At 39.8% G+C, this 26,723-nt stretch overlaps 1 protein-coding gene across 7 annotated transcripts in view; it reads left to right on the forward strand.

Moving 5' to 3' along the window:
* Window positions 1-26,723, forward strand: part of APP (amyloid beta precursor protein) — a 269,028-nt gene that overhangs the window by 73,224 nt on the left and 169,081 nt on the right. For all 7 annotated transcript variants that reach the window (XM_008266825.5, XM_008266826.5, XM_008266827.5 and 4 more), the window contains 1 exon segment: window positions 8,918-9,047. In XM_008266825.5, the coding sequence (XP_008265047.1) occupies window positions 8,918-9,047 (130 nt within the window).

Genomic DNA, 26,723 nt, shown 5'->3' on the forward strand with positions numbered 1-26,723 from the left:
CAAAGCAGAGAGAGGGGCAGCAGGAAGGCCAAGGGCCCTGGAGGTGCAGGGCAGCAAGAGAGGGGCCCAGCCCACCCCACATCTTTTATCCCCTTCCAAAAAGCATAATCTAATCAATGGGTGGTCTTTTGCAGGTATGGGTGTGAGATCATGAGAGGGGGCAAGGAGGGGTTGTGGTCTGTAGTTGAATTAATTAATTAATCCTGTCTGCCTGCAAATATCAATAGAAGTTTTAATTTTTTTTGTTTCTTGTGTATAGTCATGTATGCTAGCTAAGGTCACTTAGCATTCAATATAAATTTTAAAATGTGACTTTATGTGGACTAGATTTTTTAAAACTATTTCTAAGTTCAAAATTTCAAGCAAAAGAAAAAATAGTAAAAGGTGCTCAACAGGCGCTGATCATTCAGCTTTAATAATTTTCAAATCTGGCTACACTTGTCTTTGGGTAAGTATAGAATGCAGAATCCTTATTTATTTGAATGATTCATTCCTCAATGCCACAACAGCTGGGGCTGGGCTAGGTTGAAGTCGAGGGCTAAAACTGAGTCTCCCAAGTAGGTGACAGGGACCCAAGTGCTTGAACCAGGGTGTATGTTAACAGGAAGCTGGAATCAGGAGTGGAGCAGGGACTTGAACCCCGCTGCTCTGATGTGGGACACAGGTATCCCAAGTTGTGTCTTAACTGCTATGGCAAATGCCCACATTGGAATGCAAATTAATTATCTTTTTTAATTTTAAGATTTTATTTATTTGAGAGGTAGAGTTACATACAGTGAGAGAGAGAGAGAGGGAGAGAGAGAGAAAGAGAGAGAAAGGTCTTCCGTTCCTTGGTTCACTCTCCAAATGGCTGCAACAACCAGAGCTGCACTGCTCAGGAGCCAGGTGCTTCTTCCTGCTCTCCCACATGGGTGCAGGGGCCCAAGCACTTGGCCATCTTCTACTGCTTTCCCAGGCCATAGCAGAGAGCTGGATTGGAAGAGAAGCAGCCAGGACTAGAATCGGTGCCCATATGGGATGCCAGCGCCGCAGGGGAAGAATTACCTTACTGTGCCACTGCACTGGCCCTGCAAATTCGTTATCTTAACTACTCTGTGTGCGTCAATTCTGGACAAACACTGTGTCCATTTTGTTGCTGTCCCTTTTACTGACCTATAAATCAAGATGTCCTGGCACCATGTTACTGACTTTTTAACAAAATTATTTATTTATTTGAGAGGCAAGAGAGAAGGAGAGTGACAGAGTAAGCATTCACATCCACCAATTCACTCTGCAAATGCTTCCAAGTACAGGGCTGGGAGATGCTGAAGATGAGATGGAAGAACTCAAGCTTTGTCTCCTCCGTGGGTTGCAGAAGAGCTTGTCACTGCTGACTCCCAGATCCTTAATTAGCAGGAAGCTAGAGTCAGGAACTGGACCTAGCCTCTCTGATATGGGGCACTGACATGCCAACTTTCTTTCTGAACCACTGGGCCAAATGCCTGCCCCTGACTTTTGTATATTTAAAACGTTGTTTTACTAACACTGTAATTTCTAGCATTTTTTCAAAGAGAACTTGGTTAAAAATTAACTTAATAAATGAAATGACTGAACCATAGGTAAGTTATTTTTAGAATTAGTAGTAGTTCCCATTTACTCTAATTTTGTTTTTAGCATTTTATAGATTTTGTGTTCCAGCTATCATTGGTCATGTAGAATTCAGTTGTGTATAAACAGGACTTTTATCACTAATTAGCTGCTCTAGGAAACCTGTTTGCAAAAGGGACTTCTGGGGTTCCCTTATTTGCCCTGTATGTGAAAATAAATGAAAGTTCTTATAGATTTCTAACAACATATGTTATAAAGAAATATTTTTATATTTGTGTGTGTGTGTATATATATATAGGTATATAAGTACATGTTCTTGGCTTTCTTAAATATCATCAATATCTTTGCATTTTTAGCAACTTAAATGTTATCTTGTGTGAGATTAATATATTTTCAGTTTGGAGAGAGAGTAAAAGAAATAGAGACTTCAGATTTCTTTTTTTCTTTTTTTTTTTCATATACAACAAAAGTGTTCTAGTAGTTCTAAAGTATTTCTGCAGTGGACAAAAATATTTAGGCTACCCCCAAAACAGAGTTAAGTTTGTTTCTTTTCTACCTCTTTCCTGGCTGTGAGTATTTGGAATTTCTTCAGGTTAGATAAGAAGCTATGGTTTGCTTAAGTTGCCCTATCTACTTTGAAGAACAATATTAGAAGACATTGGCATACTTCTTTTTTCTTAAGAGCTCATAATCCAATAACTATTACAACGCCTTATTTACCCAGTGGGAGGTTAATATAAACTGGATTTCTCTCTGATGAATGGATTCTGTCCTTAAGTAGAAATTCAATAAATATTTATCAGATATTTAACTGTGCTCTCATGATGTTGGCCACTACTGGGAGAACACACAAAAATGAATCACACTTTAAGGAAAGTATATGGTGATAGGGCAGGAAGGCACACAGGTGTAGTAGGACGTAGAAAGTGATCAATCATGAGGTCCGACAGAGTAGAAGACCCGGTACAGTGTTGGGTATGAGATGGTCTGGGTGCAGATTGAAGGGATCATGGAATGGGGTTAGTGAACCAGCATTTGAGCTGGTCCTTGTTCTTGGACTGTGTCCCATGGGAAGGAACATAAAGGCTGTTGTAAGTAGCTTATATTTAAAAGGGGGAGTTATCGTATGGAGCAGGGAATTTCTTAGAATGCACACGCCAAGACTCATGGGAGTTAGAGCTCAGGTAATCCTGTGTGACCCTCTGTCTTTGCTGTCTGTCGCTGACTCTCCCCTTGGCTCTGTCTGACTCTCCCCTTGGCTCTGTCTCTGTACATCTTCCCATTTTCCTCCTCCAACCAACTGCTTCCTCCAGATGCCTTTTGCCAGTTCACCTGAGGGTTTTGACTTACGCCATCTCTGGCTCTGACTTACTCTAGCTCCCAGTCCTTCTGGCTGAGTGAGAGCCCGTGTGTGTTAGTTCAAAATTCTTGGGGTGATGGGGCTGGTCACTTAGCCTGGCTGTTAGGAAGTTCATTTGGAAGCCCATGTCTCACGTACCTGGGGTCAACACCCGATACCTGGCTCTGCTCCTGACTCTAGCTTCCTGCTAATGCAGACCCTGGGAGGCAGTGGTGATGACTCAAGTAACTGGGTCCCTGCTCTCTATATGGGAGAATTGGATTGCTCTCTTGGTTTGCAGCCTTGGCCAGGCCCAGCCCTGGCCATTCTGGGCATTTGGGGAGTGAACCAGAGTATGGGGGCTCTCCCTCTCTTTCTCTGTCTGACTCAACTTTCTGTCTGCATCTCAAATGAATAAAAATAATTAAGCTTGGGGCCAGTCCTGTGGCGTAGCGTGTTAAGCCACTGTCTGCAGTTCCAGCATCCCATATGCTTGCTGGTTCGAGTCTCAGCTGCTCCACTTCCAATCCAGTTCCCTGTTAGTGCGCCTGGGAAAACAGTGGACAGTGGAATATGTCTTAGATCCTTGGGCCCCTGCACCCATATGGAAGACCAGAAGAAGCTCTTGGCTTCTTTCTGGCCCAGCCCTGGCCACTGCAGCCATTTGGGGAGTGGACCAGCAGTTGGAAGACTTCTCTGTGTCACTCCCTCTCTGTAATTCTGCCTTTCAAGTAAATAAGTAACTTTTTTTGAAAAAAAAAAATTTAAATTTAAGCTCTTAAAGAAGAGAATGCAATTTACTGATTCTTCCCCCCCTCCCACCCCACCCCCACTCTGGCTCTAATCAGATACAAGGCTGGAGCTACAGAGTTAAAATATGGTCACTAATGAGTTCTTTAGAGAGCTGAGAAGTGGAGCACCACGAAGAGGCGTAGGGGGTTGGCAGCCTCCTGGTAGCCTTAAAACCAAAGATAATGCATGTGGATGCCATAGGGAGGCTGCCTTGTGCCAGGTTGTTTCCTGCCTTTCAGGAAAGTGCCTTTCTGCTGGAGGTGGTACAGATATGTCCTGAGCACAGATGTGAGGCCCGCTGTGATAAATGCCTTAAAGCATTCCCTAAGTGGGAGAGAGGGAGGCACTGACATTATATTTCACTGTGGCTGGAGGAGGCTTTGTCATTGTGAGGACAAAGGATGCCTAAGGAGCTTGCTGGTGTAAGGGATCTTAGGTAAGAGTATGCTTGGAACACAGTGTATGTATTTTTACAACTACCCTGAGTCACCGAAATTGAGGAAGATGTGTGGGAATTGAGGACAGTCTAATTTTTAGTAGCTGACACAGGCTAGCTTTGCATCTGCCTTATTTTAAGCGTGTATTAATATAGCTGTAGTTGTCTAAAGTTCCTTTTCAATAACCAAGAAAGTTAACTCATAATTGGGTTTTACATAAGAAACATTTAGCAAAGAAGGGATTAGGAGAATAAGGATTTGCTAATGTATTCGCAAATTATTAGCAATGCTTATTGTATTAACAATTCATGTGTTGTTTGTGTTAGCAAATGCATACAAATTAAATAGCCTAAAAAACTCAGGCATTTTTATTTCCTATAAAGATTGGAGGAAATAGTAAATATTGAGCTGATGCTTGTAATTAATTATGGTGAAAAGTCACAGAATTATCTAACCATTAGGTCATTTGTACATCTAATTATCTTAATTTTTATTCTTGACCAAAACAATAAGCTGTGCTATTTTTTCAGTAGGAAAATGCTCATTTTTCTCTGGACATATACCAGAGCTACTTAATGTAAAAAACAAACAAACAAACAAACAAACTAGGTATGGTATTTGGAATTTTTGGAAGAACTTTAGTGTGTTTCATAGTGTTCTTTGTTTTTGCTTTCTGAGGTTGCTTGTGTATGTGGTAATCATTTTACCTAACTGGGTCTTGCTGTGCTTCCAATTTTGTTACCTTGATCTTTGATGCCCCTGTGCCTTTAAATAAACCTCCTGGTTTTAGGAGGACCAAATCAGACTATCTGTGGCACATCCAAATGAGTAACTGCTTATCTCTAAATAAAAGTGAGTGAATTAGGTTGAAGTTATTGCTTCCATTTTAATGGCTAGGTAGTTAGCAAACTACATGTGGGCTTGATGTCCTTCTGATGTTATCTCCTCATCCATCTGGATCTTAATAATTGTTATCAGCAATGTAGATGGAGAGAGAAGTGGATGCCCAGAAAATAACACTTGTCCTCATTGTCATGGTGGGAACAAGAGGTAGTCTGTGTTTGCAAGCACTGTTTGAAGCTCCAGTCATCTTGAGGGAGAATCTCCATCTTGTTGAATTTTAATTTGTCTGTAATTCTACCAGCTTAGAAATTGTCAACCTGGAAATTCCTATTCTGTTGCATTAAGTAATGCCCTAGGGAATCTGATGGCATTGCACAACCAATGTAAAAGAGAGATCCTTTTCTCCTAGTGCTCGATCCACACCCCACAAACAAATGGAGAAGAAGGCAACATGAGGCGGTGTGACCGCTCTTGCTACTGAGCTTGTAGAAACTGCCAGCTCTGGAGGAGATTCTCGGCGGGGCTGTGTTTCTGTGAAGTGGCAGTTGAGCCCCTTTAGGAAATGAGTAACTCACGCTGCAGTGCACAGAAACTGGTGTCCCTCAGGGCAGGCTTCCTAGTGGCAGAGTTTATGACTCATGAGTGCGGTACTTTTGTGATACAGTAAACAAGGAGAAGTGGTGGGAGAATTATATTTCTGCACAAAGAGCCACTTTGCCTCTCATTATACATGGAAAAAACCATGGGGATATTAACGTTTTAGTGGCATTTTCAAGTAAAGCGTTATCTGTGACCTGGAATATTGAGGTGTTAGAAGACTTCAGAATAAAGTAAAAGAAGCTAGGTTTCTGGCAGTGTTTTGAAGAATTTTTCTCAATACCCACCTCCAGGATTCTGATTCAATACTCTGTTTTTTGTTTGTTTGTTTGCTTTTTGTATTCTCCTAGCATATCCACCGTTGAATTTATCTCATACTACTTTACTGATTGATGCTTTGATTTTTATTTTTTGAGTAGTTTTTTTTTTAAAGAATGGTTGTAGATTCTTTACAAAATCAAGAGGCAGGCACAAAGAATTGCACCTACCTCTGCCCCACACACTCATGGTCTCAGCCTTCAGCATCTCACACCAGAAGGGAGGGTGTTTGTTACGATGGATGGCCCTCCATTGAGTCACCCTCACCTAAAGGCCATAGTTAACATTAGGGCTCACTTTGGGTGTTCTTTGTGTTTGGACACATGGAAATGCCACGTATCTACCACCTAGAATCATACATAGTAGTTTGCCCTGAAAATCCTTTGTTCCATACCTTTTCACCTTCCCTGGCCACCCGCCAACAACCACTGATCTTTTTGTTGTTTCTATAGATGGACTTTTTCCAGAATGTTATAGTGGGAGTTATGTACAGTATGTAGCCTTTTCACATAGCAATATGCGTTTAAGTTTTTTCCATGCCTTTTCATGGCTTGAGAGCTCATTTTATTTGCACTGAATAATGTTCCATTTTGTATATGTACCCCATAGTTTATTTACCCATTCTCAGTACCTTATTTTCTAATTGAGATTTTGGGGACTGAGACTAAGGTGAAATGAGGGGGCATTAAAAAATAAAAATAAATAAAATTATAATGCAGTCTTCTTAAAAAACAAAGACAATGCAAAAATCCATGATGAATGAAATATTGGGTTTTGTTTAAAGGTATATTTATTTGAAAGAGTGGGACGGAGGGAGGTTAGGGAGAGAGGATGACAGAGGAAGAAATTTTACATCTGCTGGTTTACTCCCCAAATGCCTGCAATAGCCAAGACTGGGCCAGGCTAAAACCAGGAGACTGCAACTGCATATGAATCTCCCAGTGTGGGGGAGGGACCCAAATACTTGGGTCATCATCTTCAGCTGCCTTCTCAGATTTATTAGCAGGGAGCTGGATTGGAAACAGCCAGCAGGACTCGAACTGGCACTCGTATGTGGGATGTGGGTATCCCAAGCAATGGCTTAACCTGCTGTGCCACAGCTCTGGCCCCAATATTTTAAATAAAGACAGAATCACATGGAGTCCTCTGCATGTCACTGATAGTTGTAAGCGAAATTCTCTGTGTCCATAACACACACCATGGACATATCCTTCTTCTCTGAAACCTGATTCTCGCCCAAAGGCACTGCTTCCCTTGGTGCCTGCCCAGGTGAATGTCCTGAGTCCTCATTGTCTGTGCCGGGAGGTGGGGATGGATGTGCCCCTTCTTTCTCATGTTCACTGTCAAACCACTCCTCCTTCCCCCGGACATCCCATCCTAGCGGAAAGTCACGTCTCCAACTCCATCACCATTCTCCTGCAGTTCGTCTGCAGACCCCTTTCCATTCCAGTGTCGTTCAGCCTGAACCTTTGAAGATTCAGCTTCTGACTTTCTGTCATCTAATACAGTGCTACTTTTATGATCCTTAAGTTGTTTTAATATCGACCTTAATGATATTTCCATATTCCAGTTTCTCAATTCTGCAATTCTCATTCCTCCAACGATGTTGCCTTCATCAATATTCCTCAGCCATTCCTCGCGATGGTGATGGTCATATTATACTCCTTGCAATTGTCAATAACTGCAGTGCCTCAGAAATCTTAATTTTACTTCTCTTGACTCTCCAACTACTGCTCTTGCCACCTCACTATCTGCGGGTACCTCCATGCCAAAAATCCTTTAGCCCACTCAGGACTGACTCCATTCATCTGTCCCCCTTTAACTGTATATAACTCCCTTCACATTCTCACTTTAGATTTTATGGCTTGTTGTTATAATCTTTGCCTTGTTATCTCCTCAGTTTTTTCTTCCCATTGTTTCTTATCTAACAACACAGCAAAATGTAGTGGAATACAATATTTAGGCAAGGGAAAGCTCATCTTCGACATACATTTTTGTATTTATATGTCTCTCTGATCTCTTTAATATTATAAAAGTGATTTGATACTTCACAAATGTATTTTCATTGATTAAGCTTCATATTTCATTCCAAATTCTCAGCAAACATCATGATTTTTTGTAATCAAAACAAAAAGTTGTAGTTATTAAAGGAAGACAGTTCATAAATGCAGTTCTTAAAAAAAAAAGATTTGAAAGACAGAAAGAGAAAGAGATAACGTCCATCCTCTGGTTCACTCCCCAAATGCCCAGAGCATTTGGGGCTGAACCAGGCAAAAACCAGGAGATTGAAGCTTCATCCAGATCTCCCCTATATGTGGCAGGAACCCACATACTTGGGCCATCTTCTGCTTCCTCCCAGGAGCATTAGCAGAAAGCTGGACTGGAAGCAGAGGTTAGACTCTAACCAAACACTCCATTTTGGGATGTTAGCATCCCTAAGCAATAGCTTAATTGAGCGAAAACCTCCACCTCCTTCTGCAAATCTTTATCTCAATGACAGCCTTAGTAATGTTTTGAAAAATTATTTTTCTGTAAAGAGAGTAACTTTTTTTTAGAAAGTTTGCTTTTTGTCATATAATATATAGTAAAATATTTTTATAATTAGTGAAATAGCAGTAAGGTGAAATCAAGAATCCTTACATAAGAATTCCTCTGTGTAAGTACTATAATATTTACTTTAGAGCATTATAGAATAGCATCCCCACATGTGTTTATTTTGCATAAAAATCACCAATGTTTTAAGAATTCCTCTTCTTCCCTCTTGTTGTTTTATCTCTTCTGGAAAAAAAAATTTGAATCCTGGATGGGTGCAAGGTAAATTTCCTTAATGTTTTCAATGCTTTCACTTGTCATTTTCTCTGCACTGATGTTCTTTAGCTTGGTCAGAAATTCAGCAAGCCTGACTGTTAGGGGATAGCAATGTATTATAAGAATGATGGAAGCACATCTGGTGCCTGTAGATGTTAGCTTGGCCTTCAAACAATTTATTCTTTTGCTCTTCTAGGTCTACCCTGAACTTCAGATCACCAATGTGGTGGAAGCCAACCAACCAGTGAGCATCCAGAACTGGTGCCGACGGAGCCGTAAGCAGTGCAAGACCCACGGCCATATAGTGATCCCGTACCGCTGCCTCGGTAAGCCAACCAGGCTTGTGGCTCTGTCAGTGGGCTTGATCTTTGGGGCTTGGGAAAGAAGGATGTTCTGATTAAGCCCAGTACACAGACGCTTCCTTCAGCGCATTTCCATCTGTGCATTTCACCCTCTGAATCAGTGGGCTGCACATTCGCAGATTCAACCAAACACAACTTGCAGCCGGCGCCGTGGCTCAATAGGCTAATCCTCCACCTTGCGGCGCCGGCACACCGGGTTCTAGTCCCGGTTGGGGCGCCGGATTCTGTCCCGGTTGCCCCTCTTCCAGGCCAGCTCTCTGCTATGGCCAGGGAGTGCAGTGGAGGATGGCCCAGGTGCTTGGGCCCTGCACCCCATGGGAGACCAGGAAAAGCACCTGGCTCCTGGCTCCTGCCAGGATCAGCGCGGTGCGCCGGCTGCAGCGGCGGCCATTGGAGGGTGAACCAGCGGCAAAGGAAGACCTTTCTCTCTCTGTCTCTCTCTCTCACTGTCCACTCTGCCTGTCAAAAAAAAAAAAAAAAAAAAAAAAAAAAAAAAAAAAAAAAAAAAAAAAAAAACACAACTTGCATCTGTACTTACTGTAGAGACTCCTTTCTTGCCATTGGTCCCTAAACAATATATAAATTGTCTAACAACTATTTACAAGCATTGTTTTAGGTATTATTAAGTAATCTAAAGATGATTTAAAGCATAAAGGAGGAGGTGTATAGGTTATGTGCAACTACTATGCTTTTTATGGAAAGACTTAAGCATCTGTAGATTTTGGTGTCCATGTGGGTCTTGGGTCCAATTGCTGCATTGTACCGTGTTTTGGACTATCAAGGTAGTGTTTTATGCTCTGACAGTATAGCAACAGTATTTGTGAGCTCCCTTCGAGTGAATTTACCCAGGGTGTTTATGAGAACTGCAAATTCCTGGGTGAGTCCTATGTCTGCTGAATGAATAATGCCTGATGATGGTGCCCAAGAATCAAATTCCGTAGATGATTCTCATGTACACTCTCAGTCTAGACTTGGAATTGGGCCTTGTGTGTTTTGTCACAGAGACTTCTGTTGAAAAATCTCTTTATTGCAACAACCAACAAACTTTTCTTCCTTCTTGGTGGTAGCTGGGAAATTGGAGTTTGGGAATTTTTCTGCTTATATTAAATTAGAGGAAAGATCCCGAATGTTTCATGTGTGTTTTAAAATAAAGTAGTTTTATGTGGTATCTGCTTTTTTTTCCCTTGGGAAATAGTGTCAGAGTCCTTGTTTAATCTGGCTTGGTTGTTAATCTCTTCCTTCTGGATATTTTCATGTATTCAGGCTTTGAGGAAACATCAGTCCCTTTGCCCCTCAAATAATAATAATTAAAAAAATAATTATACAAAACTGTATTTTGGTGCAAAAATGGTTTGAAATCCACACTTAGGTTTTTCATAGTATGATTGTCTATGAACTTTATGAAGAAGTGTCATGTTGCAGAAATTACAACCTAGATAATTTGATGTTTAATAATTATTATCATCTGAAAATATTTGCTTTGTTATTGATGATGGAGACCTATCCTCACCTTGTATTTTTAACCAATTCAAAAGAAAACCACCTGAAAATGTATCATTCCATGGACAAATGTTTTCTGATGTACAGGGTGGATGGGCAAGGAAAAATAGGGGAAGCCCATAAAATAATTCTTTGAAAACCTTTAAGAAAACGTGAGAAGTTGATTCCTGTTTAGGCTTTGCCATCATCAGGTTCCAGACTACTCTTTCGTCTCTTGAACAGATGTTGTGTTCCCTAGGTGTGGGTGCAAATTAATTCAAGAAGATGGATCTCTTTGACATGTTTTTAGCAAGTTTCCCAGTTCTGCTTTAGTAACTGATATGAAATGAACGTGTTGATGCTAAATATTCATGATTACTACTAAGACTGGGTAATCATTAGATATACTTGCAGTAGGTATTTGACCTGTTTGAATCATTGGTCATGTTTTTTACATTTTGTGCATCCCAGTCTTTTTCCATTGGACCTGAAATTAGGCCCCCATATGACAGGTAGAGCATATGTTGTCTGTTGAGTTTAGGTAAAAATTAAGGAATGTGAGCACTTCTTGATTCTTTAGGAGTGACAACTTTTCCAAAAGTCTCAAGCCAAAAGTATTATACAAGGTGTCTAAAATAACCCTCATGAGTATATATAGAATGTCTTCTATTTCAGGAAACTTAAAAACACAGATATATAGCTCATGTATATTTTAATTGCACCAATAGTCTTCATGTCATTTTTTCTGCTTTCTTCCTTTGTTTTTTCTTTCTCTGTTTCCCTTTTGTTTCTCTCATCTTTCTTCTTCACTTGCCTTCTTTTTCTCTTCAACTTCTTAATCCTTTATCCATAGTGCTGTCAAGCCCTTGCAATTGAGTTATACATGCATTGACTTATTTCCTGTGTAGGCATGCAGTGTTGGCTGTGTCTTTCCTGCTTCAGAGGCAACTATCAAGAATCAGAGAGGTTGAATTTCTTCCTATAACTCACAGCTGATAAGTGGAAGAATTGAGACTAGGGCTGGTGGGCTCTAGATTCGTAATTGAGTGTTCCCTATAAAATAGAGAGAAAAATTCACATTCGAGCAAATATCCACCCGAAATCATAAGAGAAAGTCTGTGAATTAGAAGCAATAAATAATACAAAAAAGCAACTCACAATACATGTTGTGTTTATGGAGACAACTATGACCCCTGCTTCAGGGTAAATCTCCGTGTGAAAGTAATTTCTAATCATGATAATAGTAGGTAACATTATCGCTTATTACTGGCTGCTTGAATGAATACTTGGAATTTTTTAAAAAAGATTTACATATTTATTTTGAAAGAGTTACAGAGAGAAAGGAGCGGAAGAGAGAGAAAAAGAAGGAGAGATTGATCTTCCATCAGCTGGTTCACTCTCCAGATGGCTGCAACAGCCAAGCCGAAGCCAAGAGCCAGGAGCTTTATCCGGGTCTCCCACATAGGTGGCAGGGGCCCAAGAATTCAGATTACCTTCCACTGCTTTTCCCTGACCATTAGCAGAGAGCCCAATTGGAAGTGGAGCAGCCGGGACACCTGTAACTGCTATGCCACAAAGCCAGCCCCAAGAATTACTGTTTAGTCTTTTAAGTACTCTCTAAGATCTCTGGTTTTAAATGTGTCCTTTAGGCAAAGGACATTATTTTTACTGAAGTTAATTCTCACAAGGATGCTACCAGAAAATAAGATTGTCTTAAACATTAAGCACATTAAAATTCAAAAAAACTTGAAGAGAGAAAAATGCTTGTTATGTGTGGCATTTAGCCTTCCTAACCTCTTTGTCAGATGAACGATCCTGTGTTGCACTGGATTATGTTTCTTTACCCCATGTGTTTGCCTTCGACACACTTGCTCTACAGTCTCTTGCATTCCTCGTTGAGCTGGGAAAGCATGTATCAGGTTTCTTTTGCCCCTGGCTTCCCACAGAGTGGATGATTTCTGTTGAGAATGAGTTGGTATTCTCATTTTGTCCTTTGCCTTTAGTGGTATGCCTGGAACCAGAGTGTAGAATCTCTCTTAATCATATGAACATTGTATTAATTATCTCATGTGGGATTTAAGCATATCAGTTACTGTTACTCAAGGAGAATATTTTCTTTGGAAAGCCTTCAACCTTTTTCCACTTGAGTGAGTATTCTTTTTAGTGTAATGTATCCACTGTTGAAATTGGCCCTCTTCTGTAGCTTGTCTGTGGCCAGTAAAGGTGAGAGTGCAGAAGATAAATCACTGTTAATATATAAGGATGAAATCAGGTTAATAGCTTAATCTAGAAGAAGAATTAGAATTTAGTGAATAATTAAGTGACATGTCATTCTGTTTCATTTTGTAATGAAGACTTTCCAGATACATTAGTAGTAAAATCAGGAGCTATTCAGATATGGTCAGAAGAGAAATTAAAGGTTTAGTTCATCTTAATTGTGAATTTTATTTTTAATACAAATTCAGGACAAGTATGTCTTTCTAAGGTGCTGCCTTTGGGTGAATTATCTACAGCTATCTTAATTGTCTCTGGTATTAAAAGGAAGTACTTTGATATTTTGACAGATGTTGTACCAGGGTAGTTCTTTGAATTTACACTAAACAACAGTTCTCATGAGACAAATCCACTACGTGACAATATTTACGAATGTTAGGTAAGAGGAGTAGTAAGCATTTGGCACAGCAGTTAAGGGGCCACTTGGGATGTCTGCATCCCATATGCGAGTGACTGTCTCCATGCCTGATTCCAGTTTTCTGCTGATATATACCCTGGGAAGCAGCAGGTGATGAGTTAAGTAGCTGAGTCCCTGCCACGCATGTGGGAAACCTAGCTGGCATTCCTATTATCTGTCTTTTGCCTGGCCCAGCACTGGCCATTGCAGATATTTGGGTGAGTGAACTAGCAGATGGGAGAGATCTGTGTCCCTGGCATTTAAATAAATAAGGCAAATAAGTAAAAAGTTGTTTTGGGAGATTTATTACTTTATTTGAAAGGTAGAATTACAGAGAAGGGAGAGAGAGAGAGAAATCTTCCATCTGCTAGTTTACTCCCCAAGTGGCTGCAGCTTGGGCTGGGCTTTGCCAGTTCAAAGCCAGGAGTCAGAAACTCCATTTAGGTCTCCCACGTGGGTACAGGGTACCAAGCACTCGGGCCATCCTCTGCTGCTTTCCCAGGCACATTAGCAGGGACCTGGATTGGAAGTAGAACAGCTGGTGCTCAAACCAGTGCTTCAGTATGGGATGCTGGCATAGCAGATGGTGGCTCAACTTATTAGATCACAACATGAACATGAACCCCAGTAAAAAAAATTTTAAATCAGGTGAATTTGAAAAAATTCCTAAAAAAAAAAAAATTGCATAAGGGATGGGGCAATTAGAATGGCTATCAACAAAAAATCAGAAAATGAGAAAGGCTGGTGAGGATGTGAAGAAAAAGTTACCCTAATACACTGTGGGAATATAAACTGGTACAACCATTGTATGAGATTATATGAGTGCAGAGATTCCACAGAAATCTAAAAATACATGCCCTAGTCATCTCACACCTGGGAATATACTCAAAAGAAATGAATTCAGGATATGAAAGGGTTAGTTATAGTACCATGTATATAGCATCGCAATTCATAATAGCTAAGATAAGGAATCAACCCAGATGCCCATCAGCTGATGACTAGGTAAAGAAATTGTGTTATATGTACATGATGGAATACTACTCAGGCATAAAAAATTGAAATCCTGTCTTTTGCAACAAAATAGATGCAATTGGAGACCACTATGCTTAGTGAAATAGGTCAATAGGTCAGACCCAAAAGACAAATATCACATGGCATCTCTGATTTGTGGTAGCTAATATAGAGAGTTAAAAAAAAAACCTTAATATATACGATGGGAATTTACATCTTAGAATTTGATTTTGTTTTGTAGCTATTGTCTATGTGCCTGTTAAACTTTTAATTTGTTGATCTCTCTATTTGTTGACCTTATTTATTTAGCAGAATATTAAGCCTATGATTTTAAAGTGAATTAAAAATGTTATAGCAAACATTGAAGGAGGAGGGAGACAAGGAAGAACGTATCACTATATTAGAAAAATGTGTTTATGAACTACTTGGAATCTTTATATTAATAAAAAATTTTTCTAAAAAATTGGGGGTGAAAGGGCCCAGTATTGTGGCACAGCAGTTTAAGCAACCATCTGTGATGTGCACATTCCATATCAGAGTACCAGTTTGAGTCCCATCTGCTCCACTTCTGATCCAGCTCTATGCTAGTGAGCCTAAGAAAGCAGTAGCAAATGGCCCAAGTGCATGGGCCCCTGCCACCCAGATGGAGCTCTGTGCTCTTGGCTTGGGTCTGGACCAGCTATGGCCATTGGATCCATTTCAGGAGTGAACCAGCAGATCAAAGAATGTCTCTCTCTCTCTCTCTGTCTCTGTCTCTTTCTCTGCAACTCTGCTTTCCAAGTAAATAATCTTAAAAAAGGGATAGTAGTGGAACAAAAGAATAGTTTACAAAATACTTGTTTTGGAGAAAGACAGACATACAGACAAAACTCTCCTCTACTGGCCCATTCCTGCTACAGCCAGGGATGGGTTAGACTGAAGCTGGAACCCAAGAACTCTATCCAGGTCTCCCATGTGGGTGGGAGGGACCCAGCCACTTAGCCATCACCTCTGCTATGCCAAATACCCACCCCTGGAAGACTATTTTTATTGTAGACTTTAACGATCTTGAAAATGCCCAGTTGTCCCAGCATAACAATCGAGTGTGAGAGAGAGTTGGTGTCCTTGGCTCTTCTATTTTCCACTGACCTGCTCTCTGTAGATCCTACCAATTATGAGGTCCTGGGAGATGCGCTTAGGTGTACATCCACTATGGAGGGAATTGTGCTTTATATGAGCTCTGCCTCTGAACACAAGAAATTAGGAATTCTTGAATGTTCTGTGTTTTTAAGGATTGTATACATCATAGTCTCATAAGAACTTAGCACAATCACTGGGCATTTCTTCATCAGTGAAGGCTGGTCAGACAGCCTTGGAGAGACATCAGACTCCTTTAGATGTGACCTTCCACACGGCACCTTTGTAGAGTCCAATCATGCTTCAACACCAGGATATAGAGTCTGATTCTCAGCTAAGTCAAAGGAAAACACACACAGCAAATTTCTGAGGGTAGCAATTTTTTAAGCCATTAATGCATTTAGATATAATGAGAAGAATAATCCGTATTATAATGCTATATTCAGTATATATAATGCAGTATTAATATGCTGCTTATAAAAGAAATACCAGCACTGCTTGAGTTTGACCACTCATTTGTATTGTTCCTTTCCCCCTAGGATACTAGAATACAAAACTCAAAAAGTTAAGATGGTTATAAGTTATCTGTACCATGAGTTAAGACTTTTTCCTTAGTTAATAGTTTACATTTAGAATGACAATGAAGCATAGTTTTGCATTTATTTGTTCTGGATATTGTTTTTGGATTGTTTCCATGTGTGTATTTACACATGCAGACACTGGCATCCACAGATGTAATAAAAACAGTCATGCATAACTTAAGTTTCATTTGGTCATAGTCACATTTTCTGCTGTTTTGACCTACTTTCTATAGAAAAGACCAAAATGCCTACAGGTTTAATAACCTATCAACTGCTCAGATCTGACTGTCGGAAACATTAACATTTGCATTTCTGTACCAGCCAGTAAACAGCTGCTTCCCCTTCACATCTGGCACCATTGGGCCTTGGAGCTCATTCAAGAACTTCAGAACATTTCAGCTTGCTATATCACATGAGTTTAATATGAAAAACAGTAATTCTCCCTGTTAACCTCAAGCTGTTTGTCATGAAGTTCCTTTTTTTTTTCTCCTGCAGCAAATGTTTACACAGGATTGTGTTGGGGAATCAAGAAAGAAAATTGGCTTTTATCAAAGTTCTCTTCTTAATCCAGCAGCCTCTGCACACCCTTTTCTGGCGCCATATTGCTTGGCATCCCTCCTTGCCCTAAGCTGAGAGAGGACGCAGTTTCCCTTTTGTCTTCAGAACCCACTATTCATCATGTTATTTCCCCAAACAAATAGCAAATTGGAGATCCTATCTGGGATTTATTTTTTAAACTAGTTCAAGCTAGTAAGTAATTTGCCAAATGGTTATCTATAGCACAAAAACAGTTGTGTATGGCAAAACTGATGCAAGATTTGAGATTTAGTTCCGTGCTTCATGGCATGTATGTAATTGAAACCTTATAAGCAATATTAAGGGTGAAAAAAAGATTAAAGTGGTGCAAACAGTTTTTAATGTGGTTTTTGGGGAAAGACAGTGGCTTGCATCCAATATAAAGAATAGCATTAACTGAATTAACCTAGGTTCTTGCTTTGAAACCCAAATTTTTCTTAGGATTTGTTCTTTTTAATTATTTCAAAACTTTGTTGAGAAAAAGAGCTATAGAGAGAGAAACAGAAAGAGAGCTCCCATTGACTTAATGCTGGCCAGGTTGAAGCTGGGGGCCAGCAACTACTCCAGGTCTTCCATGTGAGTGACAGGAACTCAATTACTTGAGCTATCACTGCTGCCTCCTAGGCTCCCCGTTAGCAGGAAACTGGAATGAGGAGCCAGAGCCAAGCTTCAAACCCAAGTGCTCCAATGTGGGATGTGAGTGTGCTAACCGTAAACCAAACGCTAGCTCCCGGTGTTTTTGTTGTTTTAAAATGTTTAATATAAAGAGAACAGATTTGATGCATTTGCTACAAGTCTAAGGACATAATGATATGGCCCCTCGCTCTTTCCTCATTTCTGCTTCTTTGAATTTTTGTGACAGTACACTTTTAATTTATTATATAATTAGAAGATTAGCACTCAATTAAAAATGGTATTCAACAAATACAGAGTAGAAAGACCAGTGTTCCATAGGAATGTAGACAAGGGCTATAAATGATAATCAAATCATAAGATGTCAATTTCACTCTTATACAGTTTTTTAAACTAGTGACCTCTACATTAAAATAAGTTATATAAATAATACATAAAGTGTTAGGCATGAATTTATTACCATGAGAAATTATAGGATTATTTCTTTCCAAGGAAGTACCTTTTCTGTGGACTTAAAAATCTTGTTTTAATGTTATGAATTAAGTACAGCGTATCTTTATAATATCTCCCTATAGCACCTATTAAAAGATAACTATTGGGGGAGGGTGGTAGTGCTGTGGCACAGCTGGTTAAGCTGCCTTCTGCAGTGCCAGCATCCCATATGGGCACTGGTTTGAGTCCCAGTTGCTTCACTTCCGATTCAGCTCCCTGCTAATGGCCTGGGAGAGCAGCAGAAGATGGCCCAGGTCCTTAGGCCCCTGCACCCACATGGAGATCCAGATGAAGTTTTTGGATTAGGACTGGCCCAGCTCTGGCTGTTGCAGTGATCTGGGGAGTGAACCAGCAGATGCGAGAACTCTCTCTCCATATCTGTCTACCTCTCTGTAACTACCTTTCGAATAAAGAAAATAAATCTTAAAAAAAAAAAAAAAACAAAACTACTTAGAGTTGTCTTTTGATATCTTTGGGGGACTAGATCCAGGACCCCCAGGCCCCTCCTCCCACCCCTCTGGATACCAAAATCATGGATGCTCGAGTTTCTTAAATAAAATGATCTAGTAGTTGCATATAACTAGTACACATACTCCTATATACTTAACATCATCTCGTCATCTCTAGATTACTTATACTACCTAGTATGATTTAAAAGTTGTTAGACTGTATTGTTAAGGAACAATGACAAGAAAACAAAGTCTGTATTTGTTTAGTACAGATGCAGGCTTTTTTCACTCGAATATTTTCTATCCTCAGTTGGTTAAATCAGAGAATGTATAACCATGGGATAAGGATGGGTGACTGTATTTGCTTTAGAAAAAGTAAAAATTTAAAAATAAGGAAAACTTGTGAGGCTAGCAGATAAAGCCACCACCTGCAATGCTGGTATTCATATGCATGCTGGTTGGAGTCCCAGCTGCTCAGCTTCTAATCCAGCTCTCTGTTAATGGCCTGGGAAAAGCTGCAGAAGATGGCCCAAGCACTGGGTCCCCTGCCACCCATGGGGGAGATCAAGAAGATGCTCCTGGCTTTGGCCTGGCACAGCCTCAGCTGTCACAGCTTTCTGGAGATGAAGCGATGGATTTAAGATCTTTCTCCCTCTCTCTCTCTGCTTCTCTCCCTCTTTCTCTGTAACTCAGACTTTCAAATAAAGAAATAAATCTTAAAAACAATATGTTACTGCCCAGATATGAATAATTTTTACATAATGATGATACAAATGGTATATATGCATGATAAAACTACTGTTAGGATGGTGGGAAGGGAAGGTTGTTGGCTAAGGGTGAAATTTCATCTTACATGGTGTTAAGACCTAAAGTAGAAACATCAGTAAAATAGCTGTTGAAGCACACACGTTAGAAATATGAGGCTCAGTGAGAGAAGAGACAGCTGTATGGATGGCAGTAATTGTTATCACCACCCCCCATTATGGAGAAATTTATCTATTTGTTGGAATGGAAGAAGTTGAGTTTAATGCTTCCAGGTATATTTTTTTTCCTCTAGAAAATTTCAGACTAAAAGTCACAAGTCAAATTACTTTTAAAAGTGTCCTTATTTGAGTGACTTTGAGTTGGATAAAGCTTAAGAGTGACTGAATAGAAATGACATGGTTGTCTTTTATGAATCAACATGGTTGTCTTTTATGAATCAAAATTTTGTAGGGGTGACATTAATTTTTTTGATTATTTCTTTTTAAAATATTTATTTGAATGGCAGGGAGATAGAAAAAAGAGAGGGACAGAAAGATCCAATTTGGTTCAGTATCCAAATACCTGTAACGTTCAAGGGTAGGTCAGGCCAAAGTCAGGAGCTGGGGATTCAGTATATGTCTCACCTGAGTGCCAAGGACCCAGCTACTTGAGCCTCCCCTACACCTATTAGGATGCACATCATCAGGAATCTGGGATTAGGAGCAGAGCCAGGACTTGAACCCAGACACTCTGATATGGGCTGTGGGCATCCCAAGCCGTATCCTAACCATTATGTCAAACACCTGAACCTCATTTGATTATTTTTTCTTGGTGTCCAGAAAAATCTTTGAGCTTACACTCTGTTTTCATTTGTATTGCACATGTCACTAATAAGCTGAAATCTCATCTAAAATACCCATTTACTTTTTATCTATTTCTTTGAGAGCTAGAGTTAGAGAGGGAGAGACAGAGAAAGGTCTTCCATCTGCTGGTTCAGTCCCCAAATGGCTGCAAGGGCTGGACATGGGCCAACCTGAACCTATGGGCCAGGAGCTGCTTCTGGTTCTCCTGTGTGGGAGCAGGGGACCAAGCACTTGAGCCATCGTCCACTGCTTTCCTAGGCCATAGCAGAGAGCTGGATTGGAAGAGGAGACAAACTGGTGCCCGTATGGGGATGCTGATGCGACAGGCAGAGGCTCAGCCTACTATGCCATGTCACAGCCCTGGCCCATCTACTTTCTTTTTTTTCCTTTTTTTTTTTTTTTTTTTTTTTTTTTTTTTTTTTTTTTGACAGGCAGAGTGGACAGTGAGAGAGACAGAGAGAAAGGTCTTCCTTTTGCCGTTGGTTCACCCTCCAATGGCCGCCACGGCTGGCGCGCTGTGGCCGGCGCACCACGCTGATCCAAAGGCAGAAGCCAGGTGCTTCTCCTGGTCTCCCATGGGGTGCAGGGCCCAAGCACTTGGGCCATCCTCCACTGCCTTCCTGGGCCACAGCAGAGAGCTGGCCTGGAAGAGGGGCAACCGGGAAAGAATCTAGGGTCCCAACCGGGACTAGAACCTGGTGTGTGGGCACCGCTAGGTGGAAGATTAGCCTAGTGAGCCGCGGCACCGGCCCCCATCTACTTTCTTATTCTTTGTTAGAGTGCATGTGCTGTGCATCAGAATAGAAATATTTTTCCTATGTGACTTCTTTTAATAGATACTACAATTGAATTAGATAATTCAATTATATTGTAATATATATTATATATAATATATATATATATGTACACACTATATATATACTCCAGGCTAGTATTTCTGTAACCTGTAGTATCCTGGTGACAGAGCTCCTCATCATCTTTGAATTAAAATAGCTGATTCATAAGATGATAGTAGATTAGGAGAAAGTATTGAGTCTCAGGGCCTGTTGAGGGGAATGTGTAACCATAAACTCAGATGGGAAGAAAGAGTGCGGAAGATTAAGAATGCTTTCTGGCAGTGCCTGTACATTGGGAAATACTTAATTTTTTGTTTGTTTGAAATGAAACATTTTCGATAACTGGGACTTGAACACTGGGAAGGCAGAAAGCATGGGATAGCTGAAGGATTTCCAAGATTATGAGAAATGTCATTTACTTCTCTCGTGCCAGTACTGATCAGCAAAGGCAGGGTAGATTTTATTTAATAATCAAGAAGTAAAACATAGAAATCCTAGATTAGGAAAAGACAAACCGTCTCTGGATCTTGATAAAAATAACATCAATTCCTAGGAAATGGGGTCAAATCTATTCTGGATCTGTCTAATAAAATTTCATATACCAGAGTCCCCTCTATGTTTAGAGATAAAACATATTATTTTATAAGTTCATGATTATTCTGTTGTCCTTAGCTTTTAATTCTAGTGAAGAAGAATTGTTTTAATAGAAACCTACTTGTAAATATTACTCATATGGTTATGGAGTTAGGAATTTATATCTGATGTTATACCCTGATGGTTGGATATTACTTATGAATGCTGAACATTGACTCCTGTTGTCATATTTAAATGTCTTTATTAATCGACTGGATGAATATGATGTTTGAGTAGGTGCTTGATATAGATGGGGGCACTCCCCTTTTAAAGGATTAAAATTTTTATTCCATTACACCTTTTGGGCAGGCTATTAATTCTTTGACTCATATTCAAGAATATTACCCAGCTTGAGTTTTCCCCAAATGTTTTTCTTCATTGTTAACTTTTTAATTTTTTCCCCAGAATGTGGTACAGCCTTTTGAAATTTTAGTTTTTGAAGGTTTGGATATCACTGAAGATCTTTCTCATTTGTTGGCTGCTATCATTATCAGCTGAGAAGATAATTAGTTTTTAGGGGTTACTGAATTCTTATGTAACTCTTTGCTGAAAGTTTAAAATTAATCATATGTCAGGGGTTTAGGGTACTCTGCGAGACTATTTAATATTAACAGGCTCATGAGCAGTATGCCAAGAAGTTGTCTGTGGCTGACCACTTAAAGAATTTGAACTTAGTTTCTTTTTCCGTCTTAAGCTTTATTCAGAATTCTCCAATTCATGGGTACCAATGTACGTATTTTCTTTGATAGGTTTTTTTTTTTTAAAGATTTATTTATTTATTTGAAAGTCAGAGTTGCGCAGAGAGAGGAGAGGCTGATCCCGAAGCCAGGAGCCAAGAGCTCCCTCCGGGTCTCCCATGGGGGTGCAGGGGCCCAAGGACTTGGGTTGGTACTTGACCCGGTACCCATATGGACTGCCAACACTACAGGCAGTGGCTTTACCCACTACACCACAGCACTTGCCCCTGGTAGATTTTTTAACTTCATTACATCTGTTGTTAGACTTCAGAAAGAATTTGGACCTACTGACCTTTTGTTTAATTTCACACGTCAGCCTTTCTCTCTCTCTCTCTCTCTCTCTCTCTGTTTCTTTCTCTCTCTTCCCATTCTTCAGAGAACTCTGGGCCCGTACTCCAGCCTCTTGATCTGATGTCTTCCTCTAACTTCCTTTCCGCCCTTGCTCTGACCATGCACAGCCATGCTGCTGCTGCTGCTTATCTTCTTTTTTATTTGAAAGACAAAGAGACAGCCCCCATCCACTGACCACTCCTTTAATGGCTGCAATGTCCATGGCTGGGCTAGGCTGAAGCTGGGAGCCAAGGACTCAATCTAGGTTTCCCACATGGGTGGCAAGGACCCAAGTACTTGAGCCATCATGTTGGCCTCCCAGGGTGCACATTATCATGAAGCTGGAATTATGGTGGAACCGAGACATGAACCCAGAGACTCCAGCATGGGATCCAGGTGTGCTAGTCAGGGCTGTAATTGCTGCACTAGGAGCCCACCCCCATAATACAGTAACCGGAAGTTCCCATGTGACCTTCCTACCCTCTACCTTCCTCAGCAGTCAGCTATTATCAGGCATCTGTTTCTTCAGCTCTAGTAGGTGAGCTCTCTGCTGTCTTTCCCATTGTCACATCCTCAGGGCATTTTTCTGTCAGTCCTTTTCCCCCCACCATTATTGTACTGTTGCCTCTGTTTCGCACTCTGCTGTCCTGCCTTCTCTTTGGCCTCTTTTTTTTTTTTTTTGGCAGTCCACTTAAGAAATTCTACATATGGGCACTTTATAGATGTCCTCCTAATTGTTGGTTTTCTCTTAATACATACATGCTAGGACACCTCATCAGTGAAGTGGTTTCCCAAAAGCCTGAGTCATTCCAGAGTCATTATGTCTGGGGCAGGCCTCATACTACTGGTCCTTTTCCATGAATACGCCACCGAGTCTTGATCCCTAGAGTATTGTCACCTGACTCACTTAGGAATGTCATGTATGATGTGTGCCGGTGCCTGATCCATAACTCATAAATTTGGGCTTTTTAATGTAAACAAAGAACCTATGAATGTAGGATATGCCCATTATTCCATTTGTCTCTGTGGTTTACTGTTAAATACCATTGGTTAAAAATAATCTGTTTTAGAGAAAGAATAGAGTTGTTTCTAACCTCTAACCTCTATTAGTCTCCTAGATGCTTGGTTTTATTCATAAGTATTAAATTTGAATGAATTTAATGTAGAAACCCTGCTATTAATGTAGAAATAGACCTTGTACTGGGCTGACACCAGATCAAGTGTTTTTGTTATTGCTGCCTTGTTTTGTTGTGCTTTTTCTGTCAGTTAATGACAACTGGCATGCAAGAATAAAATTGTTCAAGCTTACATTCTTAGCATGACCCATGTAATGATTTTTAAAGTGAGAATATATAATTGAATAAATGTTTTTTGTGAAATGAAGAAAAAAATAAAGAATATATAACTAAACATATTCCCCTCTTAAATTTTAGGTATTTTAACTTAAATATAAACTTTCTGGCATATTACTCCTAGAAGTGACCTTAGTGTTGGAATTACCATCTCACACTGTGAGAAGGCCTTCCAGTTACACTGGGAGCTTCCAGTTATAACTGGGAAGAAGAGAATTAAATCATCAGAGAAAAAAAGCGCAGAAAACTTTCTTAATAAAGGAATTCCAATTAAGCAGCTCCTTCAGTGTGTAAAGAATGGCAATATGGTCTTATCAAATGCTTAAAATCTTGAAAAACAAAAACTCTTACTTGTTTTTTTATTGCTACAGTAGATGAATGTTCATTTGCAAATGAGAACTGCCATTAAAGATGAATTTTGTACTTACTTGATGTAACAATTGACTTAATCTATCAACTCTTTGTTTCCCAAAGAGAGTCCACTGTATATGGCCTTAAAAATACACATTTTCCAAAAGTTTACATAAAGAGCCAGCTCTCTCATTTTAGAAACTTAAAAGTGAAGGCTTCGAATTATCCAGGCAGTTTCAATATTAGACACAAGTGAGGTGAACATGTAGAATTACCATGTAACATCAGGAACAGAAGAGAGGGAACTGGCTTTTGCTTCCTTTTCCTTCCTTGTGGGTGATCTTGAGCATGCACTTCCTTTAATGATTAAATGGGTCACCTTCAGCTTTGATAACAGAGAGCCTGTGGCTGTTGATTTGATATTGTTAGAAAGTCCACCTTTGACCCCAAAATGGTAAATCATTTACTCTTTCTCAGGAAATTCAGACATGCAAGATGGTCTTACCAAAAATCAATCATTCCTTACCATTTTTCAAAAACCTCAACATATCCAGGTTTACACAACCCAGATCCTAACTATAATTTTCCTTTAATATGCATTTTAGTCATCTTTGTAGATTTAAATGAAAGATCATACATTATTTGAAATAAGGGATGCCTCAATTACAAGCCTTCCTCACTGTTTCCTCATCTGCATATGTTGATATCAAATGCCTTCTTTAAACTCTTTTCTTGTGCCTTCTATGTGTGGCTGGGCCTTGCTTTATAAAATGACTTAAGGCTTAGTTTGAGTTAAAGCTGAGCTGCTGCTTGCCTGGAATGCTTGCTCTTCAAAATATTTGCTCCCTGGAGAGGTAAACTGAAGCTGGAGTTTTCATGTGACTTTGGATTGTTGACCTGGAAGGCTTTGGGGTAATGGAATGGGCTTTGGCACAGTTCCACTGTTTTCTGGTTGAGTGGGGCTGGCAAGAGACAGTAGACAGGAATACTTCGTTTGAAGATGTTTGAAGCCTGAATGCACCTTCATTTGATGCCTTGCTTGATTGCTTAAGAGAATTTTAAACTGCATCCATAAATGTGCTGCAGCTCCTAATGACGCACATGTAAATGATTTTGCATCTAAACAATGCATTCGCTCTCTGCCTGGTGTGTAAAATTTGAATGACACTTGCGCTCTGAGTGAAAGGAACAGACGTTTTCATTATCAAATTCAGTCAAGCAGAAAAGTAGCAAAGGGAGCAGAAATTTCCATTTACATCTATGACTGAAGTTGTAGTGATAAAAGAAAATTAGTAGGTTGAGAATATCCTTGTCCTCATTCTGCTATGTGACACGGGATTTTTGTGGATTTAGAAATAGTTTTTATACTTGTGTTGCTGAGGAAAGCTTTGACTAAAAATCTCAAATATATATATATATATACTTTAACAGGTTTTTGTAAGTGATTTTGTTTTATTCTGTTTTGTAGTTATAAACAAGTTACAGAATCTCCTTTATTCTTAAAACCATTATTTCTTAGTACTAAACACTTAACTATTAGCTTTATCCAATATCTGTTCCATTATCACAGAGATGCACAGTACTTTCTAGGTTTCACTAGTAGCCATCAGCAGGTGTAGCCAGATAACGCAGTTGCCATCATAAACCACTGGATGAGGGAAGTGGATCAGAATTCTCTAGGGGAATTTTCTGCTGAAGAGTAGTTGGTGATCTGCCTTTTGGAGCCCTTAATGTAGTTATCTTCCTGCACATGCCCTCTTCCTTAGAAGTCTAGAAATTCAATTATCTCAGCTCTCTGAGGAGTGATAAGCCTTGGCAAATTGATTTACAATAATGAAACTAAGTCTTGTTTACAAATCTAAGGGGTGATTTCTAAGTCCACAGTGGCGTAGTAAGAGAAGGAGAGATTCTTATTTATGTGGAATCTATTCCCATTGAAAAATTGTATGATTTTTAAAACTTAATTCAAAGGTATGTGGGTAACTTCTAAAAGTTATTTTTATTGACGAGCTCCATAAATCTTGCATACTTATTTTAGACAACTGTGTTCTTCATCCCTAGATGTTGGCATAGTGACAACATTATGCTTATTTTTATACCATTTTAACAGAACTTTGGAATTTATAGCAATGTTCTAGTTCCTAGTGAAGGGATTGCACCAATTCAAGTACTGTATTCTAATCTTTCTGGTTGGCTCTTTTGTTCAATACAGTGACATCTTTCTTTTTCATTCTCTCCTTTCTTCTCATGAAATTTTAACCCAACAATGAAATGTTAATTTGTGGAACCTGTAGTTCCAGTATGTGTTAAGTTCATTAAACAAATGATTCTAATAAAGTTGCCAAAAGCAAACCATCCTAGTGGAAGCATCCAGCAAGTGAGTAGAACATCAAGTGAAAAGTTGCAATTGAAAGAATAGAGAAGGTTGTTGAATCCTTAGGTGTGGATGATAGATCTAAGAAAGTAAGCAGAGCAGAGGACTTTATAAGTAGAATTATTAGAAGAAGGGTCAGTGAGGGGAAAAATGATGAGCCTGAGATGGAAAATGGAGAACTGGTGCCATCTGGATTGGGGAAACTGGAAAAGATTATGTTTAAGGAAGAAAGTGATGTGGTGAAGCCGCTGGGAAACACGATGCCTGAGAAGAGACCAACACTTTTGTTGCTGATGACCTGGAAAGAGGAGTTGCAGATTGCAGAATTTTGGAGTGAGGTCTAATGGTAGTAAGTTGGAAGGAACAAGTTAGGTTTGAGGGTGACAGTCCGCAACTTGGTTGAAAAGTTGAC

The sequence above is a fragment of the Oryctolagus cuniculus genome, chromosome 4 (genome assembly GCF_051225735.1).
Source record: "Oryctolagus cuniculus isolate XC-2025 breed Fujian yellow rabbit chromosome 4, ASM5122573v1, whole genome shotgun sequence".
NCBI lineage: Eukaryota > Metazoa > Chordata > Mammalia > Lagomorpha > Leporidae > Oryctolagus > Oryctolagus cuniculus.